This window comes from Dermacentor andersoni, chromosome 5, assembly GCF_023375885.2.
Source record: "Dermacentor andersoni chromosome 5, qqDerAnde1_hic_scaffold, whole genome shotgun sequence".
Classification (NCBI taxonomy): Eukaryota; Metazoa; Arthropoda; class Arachnida; order Ixodida; family Ixodidae; genus Dermacentor; species Dermacentor andersoni.
This window is the reverse complement of record NC_092818.1, coordinates 191,271,390-191,288,074: the sequence shown is the minus strand read 5'-3', so window position 1 is coordinate 191,288,074 and position 16,685 is coordinate 191,271,390. Positions and strand designations below refer to the sequence as shown.

The following is a 16,685-nucleotide window of genomic DNA, read 5'->3' as shown; positions in this document are numbered from 1 at the left end:
AGCTGGCAATTCCTACACCTGCATATTACATAATTTTGTCTAACGAACACCACGCACTAAATATACCATCCAGCCTGAGGCACTAAATCCGACGCTGTAAAGCTTGATTCCATGAGGTTATTGTGAATGGTATGGTATTAGTAACGAAAATGACCGCTGAGCTTCCCTTCCTTTTATTTCACGCTGGAACATTAGAGCTTATGACGTCAACGTCATGTCCAAAATTTCATTGGGTTTACGCGTGCTGAGGTTTTGTGGAAGGAAAATTTAAACAACTTCTCACATGTAGTCTTTGTTTAGTTTGGAACATAATATGACCTTTTATTTATTGACAAGCAGTTAACTAGCTCCGAGAAGCGGCGGTAAAAATCCATGACTTCACGAGAGCGGCATTGTAGCACTGCATGCCATCAGTGCCCCTCCGCGTTAGCATTGAACATGCGGCCCATGGGCAAGTTTTTCAAAACACATCATATCACCAATATTTCTATTATATAAAGCATCGCTAATTTCATATAGAGCTTTGAAATCTTTCAATTTAGTCTTAAAGCATCTTATCATTCGCTTTAATACTGCTAGTGTATTGCCTACGCCGGTTTATTCGTGTATGATGCATAACTATATAGGTCAGAGCAGCGAGCACACTTCAAAACAAATGAGTGGCTTCTGCTGCTTGCAAAGTTCCTAACACTTTCAGTTCTATTATGTGCAGGCCGCTGCTCAGAGGTTCGTACGAGCAGCTCGAGACAGATTTTGCAGGTGATCCTTTTTCTTGGGACACTCACGAATCTCTGTCGACTTGCCAGTGCCATTACGCGCCATCAAGGTAAGCCCCATTTTGCTCTTACGCATGACATTTTTTTTAGTGAATGCTATGCACAACTTACATATCAAATTTACAGCGCAGTATCAATCTTTCAAATTGAGGACGACGCAACGAGCTATGGAAAGAAGAATGATGGGTGTAACGTTAAGGGATAAGAAAAGAGCAGATTGGGTGAGGGAACAAACGCGAGTTAATGACATCATAGTTGAAATCAAGAAAAAGAAATGGGCATGGGCAGGACATGTAATGAGGAGGGAAGATAACCGATGGTCATTAAGGGTTACGGACTGGATTCCAAGGGAAGGGAAGCGTAGCCGGGAGCGGCAGAAAGTTAGGTGGGCGGATGAGATTAAGAAGTTTGCAGGGACGACATGGCCACAATTAGTACATGACCGGGGTTGTTGAAGAAGTATGGGAGAGGCCTTTGCCCTGCAGTGGGCGTAATCAGGCTGATGATGATGATGATGATGATGATTATTATTATGATGATGATCAATCTTTCCATGCCCTGAGCAGATTTCATTAGTGCCGTCAACAAGGAGTGAACGTGCATTCGAACTTATTGGAAGCAACAAGTTTGAGCGTTCGCGTACAGGCCCAACCACAAAGAACACGTTTTCGATGGATTTTCGGCGTTGGCGTCGGCCGGCGTCACTCGTTCGATGCCAAAGTCTGCTCACGCTTTCGATAGCAGCGCTGACATGCTAGGTCACGGCGCGGACGGCCGAAGTGGCCAGCAAAGCATGAAAACCGGCCGACGTGCCGCATGACGCCGCAAATTCGTCTAAAACGTGTTCCTTCTGATTGGACCACATATGAACGAAATCTAGGTTCAGCCGGTTACGCAATATATCTGGGATATATCAGAAGCTTCGCGCGAAATAATAAGAGCATGCAGTCACTTCAGCACAAGATGTTCTCACCACTCTGAGTGGCTTCAGCAGATTAATACAGTAAATCCTAAAATGCAGGAAAAGACAATGCAAAGCCAAAGAATGTCTAAGAAAACTAGAGCCAATTTTATTAAGTAACAACTGTGAACGATGCAATTATTCTACAGAATGATCTTAACGTTGTTTAAGGTTGGTGCAAGACATGGTGTATGGAACTGAACATTAACAAGTGTAAATGCATGCGTGTATCACGAAGCAATCAAGCGCCACACGCTTACTTTCTTAACAACGTTCCCCTAGACCCCGTGTCTAGCTACAAATACTTTGGTGTACGTATTAACAGCAACATTGCCTGAACTGCGCTTACGTCGTAAGCAACGCTAACAGAGATTTGGGCTTCTTTCGTCGTAATTTACGTCCAAAGTTGGAATACGCCGCGCCTGTTTGGGATCCAGGTCATGAAAACATTATTCATTCTCTTGAAATGGTCCAGAATAACGCAGTCCGTTTTATCTTGTCTACTAATTATAACAGAACTGCAAGCATGACCGCCATGAAATCAAGTTTGAGATTATCTTCTCTCGCATCACATTGCAAACAACTTCGTCTCTGTCTTTTTCATAAAATCTTTCATCACCCAGAATTACACAAACTGCTTCAGTCAGCGCAATACATATCCCGAAGATTAGACCATGCTAACAAAGTCGGCACACCTCCTTTCAGAACTAATTCCTTTTCATTGTCATTTCTCCCACCCACATCTGACGAGTGGAATAACTTTACCGAAAATGTTGCTACAATTCTAAATCACGAAGTCTTTAAAAATCCTATAGCTAATATTGCATATATGGAGCCCATCTTGTACCTGCTATGTTTATGTTAAAGATGGTTAATTTTGCTTTATTTTATTACGTTTCATTCTTAATTTGGTTATAGCTAACTTGTATGATAAATACAATTTTTGTACCTGCTACTTTATAGTAACCATGCATTGATTTGTTATAATTCACATGCTGCTTTCATTCTATCTATTTCTCCCTTTGTATTTCTTGTTTCCCACTTCCCTCTCTAATGCTTCGGCCCCGAGGGTATGTCAAATAAATAAATTAGGCACTGGCAATTCAATGAAGATTTAATTGCTCTTGCCGTACGTACACCAGTGCAACAAAAGTAAGATTTTGCCAGCTGGCCGAAACGGTATTCCAGACCAAGATGCAGTGCGCTGGTCAACCGAAAGACGTGTTAACCAGTGGGCTACGACTCAAGAGTGCAGACCTCAAGAGGTCGCGGTACGAAAGGTATGTCTAGAGTTACTATATATATATATATATATATATATATATATATATATATATATATATATATATATATATATATATATATATATATATATATATATATATATATATATATATATATATATATATATATATATGGCAGCCATATACAGTAACTCTAGGTTCGCAGCAAAATCAAACCGTATAAGGAAGTGTACTCAGTCAGGGGGGGGGGGGGGGGGGGGCGCAAGCATATTTCACTCAATCAAGGTGCAGCAAATGATTGTGCAATTTATCCGCGTTAGCTGCGGGCTCATCGGTGAAGTGTCTGATGAAGCAGGTATTCAGAACCCATAGAAAAGTGGGGTCTTTCTGGCTGATGTCTCAGTTGTGTCAGAAAAAAATGTAAAGACGACTGAATTTGGCTACCAGAAGGGGATAAATCATTCCTAGCAATGCTTTGATTTATTCACCCTGTAATAGAGATACAGTCCTTACAGTGATGCACGGTGGTGTGATAGGAACATGTGGCTATGCAGAAATACCCAATGGACACTTCAAGTTTAATTTTATTTTCGTGAACTGGATGTGACAGAGCCTTCCATAAATGCAAAGACAGCGCGTTCGCCTAGAAGAGTAAGTAAAGAGCGATAATCATTTGTATGACGCTCTGTCTGGCCTATTTTGCACTGAGCATTAAAGCTACATGTTATTAAACTCCGTGTTCATAATTTTCTTTCGTTTCACAGGCATTTCGTGGAGCCTACATTTGAATCTTTCGTGACTCAAGTCACGGATGAATACACGTAAGTAATAATCAATGAGAGTTGATTAGGCAGCGTTCGACGTCATGTATAATTCGCGATACAAAGTCACTCCATAGTAAAAATCAGCGTGAAATTGGCGTTGACGAAAGGCAGACCCTAGAAAAATATATGTGCAGAAACCATTGACAGGGGTCATTGTCGTGAATGTAAGCGAATAACCGAATGGTTCAAGAAAGCTATTAGCCTTTGTAAAGGAGTGGTTGGCTTGGCGATACATGTTTGTCGCAGTGAGAATACTTAGGCAGCATTTGTTGTTTCATTGCATAATTTAGTAGATAACAGAGCCGTTAACCAGCGCATCTCGTGTGGTAGTATAGCCGCTCTAAATACCATGGGAAGAACTCCAGTTAATAAATCATGCGTCGCAGCCAAAACAAATTTACCTGTGTGCTGATTGGAACTCACAAATCCTGCCCCCGCCCCTCAATTTTTTTTAAGCACGGCACATTAATGCCACGGCTGGACACAGATATTAGCAAGGGTTTACAAGCCTCGTTTCTTACGCGAATTCCTGGAAACCATAATTCATCAAGACTTCAGAGGCTCTCGCACATAAATGCTGGGAGTGTGCCTGAGCCATTTGCATATCAGATATTAAATATTACTGTGAGCTGTCGTGAGATGTCCAGAGGCCAGCATCGACACCGAATAAGACAGTACGGGAATGCACAGTGCGCAGAAGCGAACGACGTCTACGAGCACAAACTTCGCTTCCGCCCAATGCTCGGCTGAACTGATGCGCGCACGGAGCATGGGGTGCGAACGAAACATGCTTATAGTCGGCTTCAAGGCATCCCCTTTAAATTTTCATCTAATCTTTAGTACCGCGTAACGAGAATTTCACTTACCACCTTTTAGTTATCGCTCCATTTCGCCTCACAGGCATCTGCTTATACATTTACTCAACCGTAGTGGCTCTCAGTCCCTGGCATTCTTTAACCGAGAACGAGCGCGCAGACTCGACTCCCAGCCACGGCGACCGCATTTCCACAAATGCGCAATGCGAAAGCGATCAAGGACAGCTTAGGCAACTTGATGTTATACGCAAATTAGTGAATACAGTGAGTGACCATTTGCGTTTAGTTCCCTCCATTTTTTTGTTGCACGGCATGTTCGATCGGTGCAGCGTTTGTGAAATTTAACTTTAACGTGTGTCTAATGTCATCCGAGTTCACGTCACGCACCAGAGCACCTCATGCAACCGGCGTGTCTTTGACCATACTTTCTAAACTCGCCTGTAATTAAACTCACTCGCCTTCATTAACAAGATTCGTATCAACCATGTACAAAACTGCGGGTTTCTGGCTGTAGCATCGCTGGTCACGGCAGCGACAACTTGTGTGAAGCGGTCTATGCAGCCGAAGTTATGTTGACGATCACTGTTCGATTCAAAGTTTCTTGTAAACGCACGTTTGCCCTTTCCAATACCCGCAGGGCGCCCGTCTGCCGGCGTGTCGTCCCGGTGCCTTCTGCGTTAAATGTCACCTACTCATCTCCCGCGGGGAGCTGGGTCAGCTACAGCCTGCCGACTTGCTACGAGCCTCCGCCGCCGCCGCCGCCTCCAAGCAATATGAACGTGCAGAGCACTGTGTCCTTCAGCAGCATGCAGGACAAGCAGCCGCCACTGCAGCCGTCGTCGTCCTCGCTTGACATGCTGTGTCGGATGTCGTCGTACCAGGACGACAAGAGCCGAGGCACAGCACAGCAACCGGTCCGTGCCGATATTTTCCATTCAAGTTTATTGCTGTGTCTCGACGACCGCAATCGGTTTCATTTTTGATATTTTGAGCCGACAAAAGGATATTCATGGCGGAGTGCGCCGCGCGAGTGTTCCGGCATCGTCCTTGCCGTACGGAAATCTCGGCGTGACCTTTTTTCGAAGCTCTCTTTATTGGCCCACGATATGCTTCGCAATAGGTCAACGGATATTGCTTGTGCTTTATACACAGCGGACGCCAACACCTCTTAACGACCACGAACCACGATTTGTGCACCACGAACTATTGTCAGCGCACTGGTGCCCTGATTTGGCCGTATAACTGTATGTCTGGCACGTTGTTCGCCATGCAGCATGCAACGATGCTAAAAGCACAGTGACCTGCCACGGTAGCTCAGTGGGCATAGCGTTAATTGTGCTGCTAAAGAAGAGGTCGCACGTTCGACCTCGCCATTGGCTGCCTCATTCCGACGGGGGCGAGAAGTAAGAACGCCCGGGTACCATACATTGGGTGCAGGTTAATGAACGTCACGTGGTCAAAATTAATCCGGAGTCCCTCACTACGGCATGCCCCATAATAAAATCGTGATTTCAGCACATAAAGCCTTAGAAGTTCTTTAAGGAACAGATATGCAAGCTTTGTTTCTGTTCACGACGTTTCACGAGTGCTGTAGCACATAGCGCGACTTCGACGCGAGCAGTTATGTTCCTGTAGTTGTAGGCGTAACTTCATTCCAAGAGTACTTGCTATTACTTTTCATTAATGACGTTGAAGCGTTACAAAAGTGGAGCTTGTCCATAAAAATGTTTTTCGTTTTTTGCTTTTTCGTTTTCTCATGATGTTCAGGTTACAGCAACAACCACAAGAACTGTGGCAACGGAAGTCGAGTTCCGCTTTGCGCAACCCAGGTAAGAGGAGTTATGTTCTGCGCATGGGGCCCACTAACGTGTCTATAATTCAATTGAATTAAAACTATTGAACTGAAAATACTGTGAAACACGCGTCAACGATAACGTCCGCGAAAGAACGATATGTATTGTCGAAAGGAACTGCAATCGTTACTCCGTTGAGCTTGCATTAACGTAGGATTGGGCAAGCTTAATCAGGCTACAAGGGCACTTTTCTTGAAGCACACATTGACCAGTTATGCGCAGACTAGCTCAGTGGAAACCCCTAACACGAAGAAACAATTAAATAAGGCTCTTATTACATTTCTTATATTCTTACAACGAAGCCAATTATTTCACCGTCTCTTCCGGCATCAAAATAAGCCTTACAAGAGGAGGAAGCACCTAAAGGCCGTTATTTGCTTAATTGTTACTTGTTATATTTGGTTATAGTATTTCGGTTACATTACTTGACAATAATTTGCTTCCGAATACTCAGGATCCTGTCGAAAATTTTGTGCAGAAAAGGCAACGTTGATTAGACTCCACTAATAGTTAATTTAAACAAAACTTCGATTTCGTACATTTTACACCAGTAACGTGCTCAATTTTGGGGCACAATCTGCATTATAACAGCATGGTTGACAAGAGAAAACAGCTCTACACATTGTAGAGCTGCTGAATCGATGAGGACAAAGGCCGGGCATGGAACGAAAAGAGCGCCTAGAAAAAACAGTGTTGACACCAGTTTGTGCTATTCAGAAAAAAAAATGTATATGCTAATGCGATACTCGATTCGTGACGTGTGTTCTGCTATAACGAGGTCCACGTTGAATCAAGGAACATGCGTGGAAGCACTACTATAGCAGTAATATTGAAAAGCGCGCGCTCCAAACGTGTGTCATCTTATGAGAACTACTATACTATGCTTGAACGATGGGGTAGGATATTGGTTTAGCAGTGACGATGATAACCTTGGACTAATGATGCCTAACAGTCATACTACATTATACCCTGGCTACTCCGTGCGTGATGCGACACCAGCGCATGGTCGCGCCACTATATATTAGGCGGCAGCGCAAAAATTTATGTTTTGAACAGAGCAAAGCTCGGTGCGTACGCAGTGCTCGTACACGTGCGATGATGCAGGGGCGTGTCTCTTGGCATTTGGGCTGCCATTTCATTTCCTTCTCAGCCTTGTACAGCGGCTGGTGTCGGCAACACTAGGATGATAAATGAAAGAATCGCAGTGCCATCTGGTCAGTGTAGGATGCTTTTATACAACTGCTATACGTAACACGAGAATGCTTTATGGACTGGGTTACATGTTGGACGGCTGACGGTGTGTCCGAAAGGCAGTGCCCTTAACGTAAGTGGAGTCCTGTGCTTTCTGTGCCCTTTTTAATCTTTGTGCAGGTCAGACAGGCGGAGCGTGGGCGTGATGACGAGCTCCGTGCCTTGCGAGGACGACAGGAGAACTGGGGGCACCCACTACGAGACAGCGCCTTCCACCGACCATGTGAGAGCCTGGATCGATGCCGCTAAGGAACCCCTAGCTCGCATTTCACATGAGGGTCCGTTTTTGATATGTCAGCGGGAACAGTGCCACTAAGACCTACCGTAACAGAGACCACGCAAAGCCAGGTGAATATTTACTCGTAGTATCACTGCGCTTGAGGATATTGATGTGAGGCTGGACTCACACACATCAGATAAAGGCCATTGCCAAGTAAGCATTGAAACGTGTTAACTGTGTGTTCATGCATCGGACACTCCCAAGGTACCACTGCCGGGATAGTACGCTCACGTGCATAAATAAACGAGTATTGCGATGTGATGGTATGCCAAAGACAATGCGCTGTTAATCAAATATTCATTTTTGGGTAATGGTCCTTTGCTACACATAATATTTGCCCTCGGTTTCTTTTTCGCTCTCAGGAACAGAACGAACTAAGCGGGCCTGAATCAGCCCTCGAGGTGAGGGACGGGGCGCCGCTCGGCGACCAGTCATCCTCGGAGCACGGCTGGTACCAACCCCTTCATATTGTGTCGAAGGTGAGTGCAAATGTGCATGCAGGACAACGATTCGCAACGTTATCACTGCAACAAGTGGTATACATAGCCACCAGTGGACGATGTGCAAAAATATGGAAGTCGCATGCTCAGCAAAACTCTATTCCCGCTATAGCCACTGTCGTACACAGACCACCCTGCAGTTTATCTTTCACAACAAAAGGGGAATACCATATAGCTTCCATGGTTCTCAGGGATTTTAGATCCCTATGCGCGTCTTGCAAGCTCGGTGCGGAAGGGAGGGTGGAAGTCGCGGGAATAGGTGACCTCGTAGCGACGCAAAGCTGTAACGAACTTTTCAGTTTAGTACCAACATTAAAAAAAAAAAAAATACGAGACTCGCAAGTTCCTTCACAGCCTGACAGGCCTATCACCCTTGCTCCCGCCAATCTTCCAGCCTACTCTTATATATATATATATATATATATATATATACTCCCCCACGTATAGCGCCGACAGAATGGCATGCAAACGCAGCATCTGCGACCTGTTGTTTAAAAAAATAATAAGCATTCTCAGAAATGCAGCTTGTTCTATATGTTGATGCGGGACGTAATTACCCTCTTTTCAGTCACCGTTGGTTGGCTACAACTTACCAATAAGTGCATGTTGAATCATGAATGCTTGCACCGTACCTTCATTAGTGACGTCCTTCCGGTCCTATATTTACGTTATTTTGCGACTTTTTATCTCGAAGTGATGCTTCGGACACTTGGCGCCACTAATGTTTCCCTTTATGAGCATACTTTTAGTGTATACTTTTTAAGTACTGCAACAAAAGCACAGAAATTTTGTTTATCCGTTGTATCAGTGAAATAGTTCCGGCAACAGATTTTCACTTCCTAGCTAATAAACAGCTAATCGACAATTTATTTTCCTGTTGTGAGAGTAGCTTGTTTTCCAGCTTTAACATTTGCTGCAAAGCCCTGTTATGGGCTCCTTACCACCCCATCATGACTGACTTACACATCGTGGGCAACCGATAACTTATAATTTATTATTTTATATTTTCGACAATCAAAAGCGAAACGCCAGGCAGCACGTGCTCTGCCATTCGTAGAGCGTCGAAAGTTCTTCGTCAAAGGAAACCCGCTGTGGCGCAGGACTCGTACGGCACCGAGGACGCCGCACGGAAGTTTTTCAACTTCGCGTGGGGCGCCCCTCGGCGGGGACCAGCGCGGAGCACCTGCGCAGCCCGTACGATACGTGCTACCGCCGACGAGGATGATAGACTCGAAGTGAACCCTTTCTCGTGGTCTTCGAAAGAACTGCTTATAAATCACGAGCCGACCACAACCCAACAGTTCAAGCCGGCCCTTGAGATCGGGATGGAAGACGAGACGTAAGTCCTAGCATCTCATCAAAAGAAAAGCTGTCATGCGCCTTAGTGTAAGCGGAAAATTACAAAGCAAATTCACGGCTGCTTCTCACAAAGAAACTGCACGTGTTTAGGTTGAGGAGGCTTCGAGTACACGCTTAGAAATACATTCGCACTCTTTGGGTCTTGTGCACCTGTTAAAAACTCCCAAGTGGGTTTATTTTCGTTTACAGTGTGTCGCCCCGAAACAGTTATCGTCACCTGTCTTGCCTGCTCTTTCTTGAACACACTGTGCTGGCTACCTACCGTTGTATCAAAAAAAAAAAAATGTGTTACGTTAATACGCGTGCGCCATTCGCGCCCTGAATGTGCTGGGCGCGCAGCTTTACAGAAGGGATAGGCACGCAGGATTAACGAAAATGGGCGCGCATTTCTCTTGGAGCGTTGGAGGCTGTGATGAAACTGCATAGCTACAGCTCCGTGACAATTTCACGATATCCGCGTTCCTTGTTCGAGTCATGGTTTCAGTAAGCCATCGCAAATGAAGTATACTCAATGTAAGCAGATTGCATAAGTCATTCAAAACTCTCTCGGTGTTCTTCCGCTTCCGTGGCTCCTTGCGCAATCATCATCCATATTTGGTTCGCCCAAATATAAGGCGAAAGAGCACACGTTGCCAAACCGACGACGTCTGCACTTTGAGCAAATGAACGCATGCTCGCGCGTGTGCTGTATGACGTCGCAGTCAGCGTGCTTGTGTCAGCGCAGTCAGCGTCGCAGTCAGGGCTTGTGCAATGGCACCACACTATGGCTCGTACATACCCGCGCAGATAATGTTGCTTATCACGTTTTAATACGCTGGCTGTTAACGATGAACACTGATATCTTATTATTCCATCACCGTGTCGGGAACACATTTGAACTGCTGTGGATGGCCCGTTGAAGCCGTAACCGCCACAAGTACTTTGCCTAATAAACTTGATGCGTAAGGGATGCGTAATACGACAGTGGCGACAGGGCAGAAAGCTTGTAAGTCATGGAATAGCAGTCAGCCCACCCTGGAAGTCTTACTTTGCCTTGTCACCTCTTCCGCGGAAAGGGCTGCTTTCGCTATGGTACAAATACTATGCTCCAGGATTTGCCGATTTGTAAGACGAATGCAGGCAAGATTATTACACTGACCTGTCGCCAACAGAATATGAACATTTTATTATATTTTTCCACACGTAACAGTTGTTAAGGCCACTTACTAGATTGCCCAGTTTTTTCCGCGTTTGATTTCCTTCATTATGTCCGTTCCTTGATGATTTTTGCGTATTCGCTTTTTATCAGCGCGAAACATTTCGCGAAAATATTTCTTTCTCTTGATTTCTTGCTTTCTACAGCAGCACCGAAGCTGAACCCGAAGAAAAAACGTCAGAAATACCTGCATTTAGTATGTTAGAGTTCACGACGGCAGCAACCCTCACGAAATATTGAAAATTTTATCATTGTATCTATATGTTATCGGCATTACACACCGCAGTGGTACACTGCGTTGCATTGTGCTTACATATTTTGTTACAAGGACAAAGACAATACCAACGACGTTAAACATAATCTTGCGTCGACATTTCAGCAAACCGGCATAGTGGGCTCCGTGATTTTAGGACACAAAGTCAGCCATAAGCATGGTGCGCGCACACTACGCTCACCACATCAAATCGCAAGTGGATGGGTGTGACCAACAGCCACTTTCGTCCATCAGCCTGATAGTTGAGGTGGTATAAGAGTGCATCTTGTATTGCGAAATACATGGCGTGGCGGAGAAAGGCACGCTGTTGTGCAGCGGCTGAAGAGTCAGAGAGCTTTGGGGAGGGATGCGATCCAGTGGTATCTTTGCTGTTCTGAAGGCATGTCTGTGACGGTGAGAGTATAGCCAGGGGTAAGTCGGACGTGGAGGGCGATTTGTTGTTGGAGAGAGCGCATGCGCGTCAGAGTGCTTGAGCCCGGATTGGCAAACAACGCGAACGTGGAATTCATGTAAACGAGGAGCCCATCGATGGAGACGACCAGAGGGATCCTTAAGCGAAGCCAACCAATAGCGTGCGTGATGGTCTGTCACTACGTTGAAAGACCGGCCGTGCAAATATGGACGAAATTTGCATAACGCCCACACAATTTCGAGACACTCTTTTCGGTGGCCCAGTAATTCGCTTCAGCCTTGGTCAGGGTGCGGCTCGCATAACAACATGCTCAGGGAAGCCGGGCTCTTGTTGCTTGAGAACTGCACAAAGACCGACACCGCTGGCGTCCGCATGTATTTCGGTTGGCGCAGTCGGGTCGTAATAGCCTAGCACGGGCGGCGAAGTCAGTAGACGGCGCAATGTCGCAAAGGCTTCGTCGCGGACTTGTGTCCAGTGAGAGAGGTCGATAGGGCCAGCCAGTAGCTTTGTCAGCTGTGCCATGATGGAAGCGAAATTTCGGACAAAGCGACGAAAATATGAGCACAAGCGCACAAAGCTCCGAAGTTCTTTGACGGTAGATGGATTCTAGAACTCGAGAACAGTACGAAGTTTCTCAGTTTGTAATCTTTTGAGACGATGGGACCAAATATGGGGAGCCAGTGAGCTCCGAAGTGACTTCAGGTTATGTTGAAGGCGTACGTTTGTAAGCCAGGGGAGAATCTTGCGTAAATGGGCGAGATGTGTACTGAAATCGGGGAAGAGCACCACGATATCGTCCAGATTCGTCTGTCATTCGCTCGAATGTTGCGAGCGCATTGCAAAGTCAGAACTGCATGACAGGCCATCCAGTGACGAATGCTGTATTTGGAAGATCACAATACGCCTTTGGCCCGAGCGCAAGTCTAAGGAAGAAAAGGAATTCGGTCCCGTGGAGGCAATCGAGGGCGTCGTCTATTTGGGGAAGAGGATATATGTATTTCAAGTAATTTTGTTTATGCTAAGGTAGTCCGCGCAGAATCTAATCGAGCCGTATTTCTTCTCAACTAATCCAACAGGTGAGGGCCAAGGGCTGCAAGAAGGCTTTATGACTCCGCGCTAACGCATGTCATCAACTTGCTCCGTAATTACACGGCGCTCCGCAGGTGACACATTACAGGGCCGCTGTTGCTAAGAGGCGTGAGTTTCAGTGTAAACTGTGTGAGCAACTGCGCTAGTTCGGCCTAATGACGCTTTCGTGAAGTCGAACGAAGTGCGACACTTGGGCAGAAAAACAAGAAGCCGCGCACGTTAGCCGGATCGAGACCCATGGAACGTTCAAAGAAACCTGAGGGCGCGAGGTCGGATGCAAGTCGGTGCGTTCACTTGAGGCATTGTGAAGGCCCCGGACAATGACGGCACTGTGAGGAGGAAGGCCTGTATTGTTGTCTATTGTTGTCTGCCGCCGAGCTAAGAGGCGTTGTTTGCGTAGTTTGTGGAAGCTGTGACACAGGTTAACGAGCTCAGGTACGGTTCGCGGGTCCTTATAGACGTCGTCGTCTATGTCTTTCATTATGTGCTTGGCTTTGTCTTGTTCAGCCTGGCAAGAGTAACGCGCTTTTGCAAGTCAATGACGACTTCTATGCAATCAGTAACACTCTCGCCCTGCAGCTGCGCACGCCCACGTTCGGCGCGGAGCTTGCGCACTGTGGGGTGACCGAACACGTACTTCTGCAAAGCTTGAAATCTGTCCAAGTGATAAAGTCAAGCTCGAAGCCAAGGGTTTGCGACGTCTGTAAGGTAGAAGAGGACATTGTGCAGTTTCGTAGTGTTGTCCCACTTGTTGTGAGCGCTCACCTTTTCAAACGCCGACAGCCAATCTTCTACGTCTTGATCATCGGTGCCGCTTAAAAAAGCGGGATGGCGCTGGCACAGCACGCTGGGCACGATGACCGACGGAGGTTTGGCCGTACCTCGCTGGGTGGCTTCTTCAGGCATTGTCGGGGCAGTGGACAATGTCCGGCTTCCGAGTTCTATAGGCTTGAAGGGCACTTCGCACCTCCACCACTTTGACAGTGGATTTATTGACGGGAAGCGGTATAGGCTAAAAACCAGCCCAGCATCAACAGAACACCGGTCTCGGCGCCAACAGCTCGTGATCTGCGCTCGCGCCTCATATCCATGAGAATTCCCTAGTGCTACTTGCTTCAGTCTCCTTCTCTTCACTACGTTCCAAAAATTCACTTAACAGAGCGAGTAATTTTAGAACAGAAAAACAACAATCGTAAGAACAAAAAAAAAAAGCTCAGGACTAATCACTTTTCAAGTCTGTTCCTGTTACTGAGTGTTATGTTCCCAACGGAAAAAAGCTATTTTTGTAAACATTCCGTGTAAATGCCAATTCCAGCACCTTCATGTACAGGGTCGTCCACTTCTGAGGAAACGCATAATTTGTATTCGAGCAGGTATAACTTAATATTTCGTCTACTTCACGGAGGAAATGTGCTTTATTTTATTTATTTATTTATTTATTTATTTGTTTATTTATTTATTTATTTATTTATTTATTTATTTATTTATTTATTTATTTGTTTATTTATTGATTTATTTATTTATTTTTTGACTCTCGAGGTCAGAAGCATTTCAGCGGGGAGTGGGTAAAAATACAAACAATAGCAAACAGAACCAAATACAGGAAACCCTAAAAACAGTGAAAAACATTTCCTAACATGCTAATAACAATGCTTGCTATACTGCAAAAATAAAACGTTGGTTATCACTGCAGATGCTATGTCAGCGGGAAGGTGGTTCCACTCAACTGCTATGCGTGGTAGAAAAGAACCAGAAAGTGTTTTTGTTTTATAGAATATAATGCCTGCCTCATGACGGTGATCAGTGCGATGCGACGTGCCCTGCGACGATAGGATAAATTTGTCATGAAGAACGGTACGGTGGTATATTTTTATGAAATAAATTCAGGTGGCAGAAATTTCCATGAGCTGCTGATTAGGCGCGAGTGGAACGCTGGCTTTCGTAGCTGTTGTGACTCGCGATTGCAGTTAGAGAGGATCAAACGAGTCGATTTACTCTGCACAAGTTTCTGGGTAGTGAATATTTTTTCATACACAGTATCCCGCACTGAAGATGCATATTCAAGATTCTGCTGTATTAAGGTTTCGTAAAATAGTAGTTTTAATGAGGATGGAGTGGCAGGAAAGTTGCGACGGGAGTAACCCAGCATACGATTAGCATATTTAATATTGTTTACAGTGTACGTCGTCCAATTTGAACCACATGATATATGAGCACCTAAGTGCTTATAATGAGTGACGGGTTCTAAAGTAATGATTTTCAAAAGATAAACTTCTGGAATGTTAGTGTTTCAGACGACACGCATAACCTTGCAGTTAACATTTCGTTATTAGTCGAATTTTGCACCAGTTAGATACAGCAGCAATGTCTGGTTGAAGACAGGTGTTGTTGAAGACAGACATAGCAGGTGTTTTTCATCGTTTCTTACTATACCCAACCCTCTGGATGAAATCGGCGTCAGTTTTCTCGAAAACTCATAGTACGGTCCCTGCATCACGACGATATCATTAAACCAACTGTTACGAACGCAGCGCATAAGTGGCAGAAATAAAGAACACACGCACAGTGTATGTAGGACGAGCGTTGACCGTGCGTGTGTACTGTGACAGGAACACCTGACACCCAGCACCCGTCGTGTATGCTGCTTGTTTGTTGTCCCTGTTATTATTGCGCTGCATTTTCCCCAATTAGCTATAAGCTAATTTGCCCAAGTGAAATTAAGTCGTGCGTGATTAAACCACTTCCATACAGTATACAGCGCGCACCCGACTTTTTATACGGGACGAATATTACCACGAAAAAATTTACGTCGTTGGTCTTTTGTTTACCTTGCATAAATTCTGCACCCTTTTCTACACTATGTATTGCTGTACATAACACTTGCTTGCTCTAATAAGCTGATATTTTCCTATTGGATGCCAACTAACCCACGGCTAGGGATCCAGATGCACCTACAAGTTTCTCCGTAATATGAAATACGGTGAATAAGTATACTTGGTTGATTAGTTGATTCAGGTAATTTGTGAAAAGTGCTGAAGGCAATGCGCCTTGTAATGTACCAATTGGTCGCACGGTGGTACGCCTCTGTAGCGTTCCCAAACTGTGTTGTAATTGCGTGGCCCTTTGTGACTCTCTCTCCAGGCACAGTGACGTGTCGACGCCACAGTGGGAGTCTCCGAAAGAGGCCGAGTCGGACGAAGTCGTGTCGTTCTCCAAGCCGGACAGCCCGGCCGCGTTGAGCACCAACCTGCTTCGCTCAGCGACGCCAGACGACGAACTGGCTCGCAAGGAGGTCTTGTCCACCGGGCCCGATGCCCACGAAGCAGCGTCTCCTCGAGTAGCTTGCTTTGCTAATACGTTCCATTACGTTACGCCTTTTGGGCACAGGGAGCACTGCAACGAGAGGTTGCCCATTAAGTGTGTTAACTGTGGTTCGTCAAATCGCCTCCGTACCAAATTATTTATTTATTTATTTATTTATTTATTTATTTATTTATTTATTTAAATGTACCTTACAGGCCCCTTGAGACATTGTATAAGGGGGAAGAGTACACTAAAAGATTATAATATACAATAATTAGAATACATATACAAAAAATACAGTAAGAAATGCGCTAACATACAGTAATGTGGTGTTAAAATTGTGCAATGGACAAACCGAATGCTTCTGAACGCGAGAGGTCACTGAACAAGAGACTTTCACAAAGTGAAATATAATCAATAGAATTTCAGAGTGCGACATATCTGGCTATAACAAAACAGTATTTAAGGGATAGTAGCACATTAATAACGAGAAAGGCAAGAAAAAATAACACGTTAGGTTATGTAGAGTTTGAAAATTGCGTTGTTAGA

General features: G+C 45.1%; 1 protein-coding gene across 2 annotated transcripts in view; it reads left to right on the top strand.

Moving 5' to 3' along the window:
• The first annotated feature begins 5,214 nt into the window (after nt 1-5,214).
• LOC126532235 (neprilysin-1-like) overlaps nt 5,215-16,685 on the top strand; it is a 33,439-nt gene continuing 21,968 nt past the window's right edge. For both annotated transcript variants that reach the window (XM_055071456.1, XM_055071455.1), the window contains exons 1-6: nt 5,215-5,534; nt 6,388-6,449; nt 7,845-7,947; nt 8,367-8,483; nt 9,605-9,843; nt 15,975-16,170. In XM_055071456.1, coding sequence (XP_054927431.1) covers nt 5,394-5,534; nt 6,388-6,449; nt 7,845-7,947; nt 8,367-8,483; nt 9,605-9,843; nt 15,975-16,170 — 858 coding nt within the window. In that variant the 5' untranslated portion in view covers nt 5,215-5,393. The remainder of the gene's footprint in view (nt 5,535-6,387; nt 6,450-7,844; nt 7,948-8,366; nt 8,484-9,604; nt 9,844-15,974; nt 16,171-16,685) is intronic.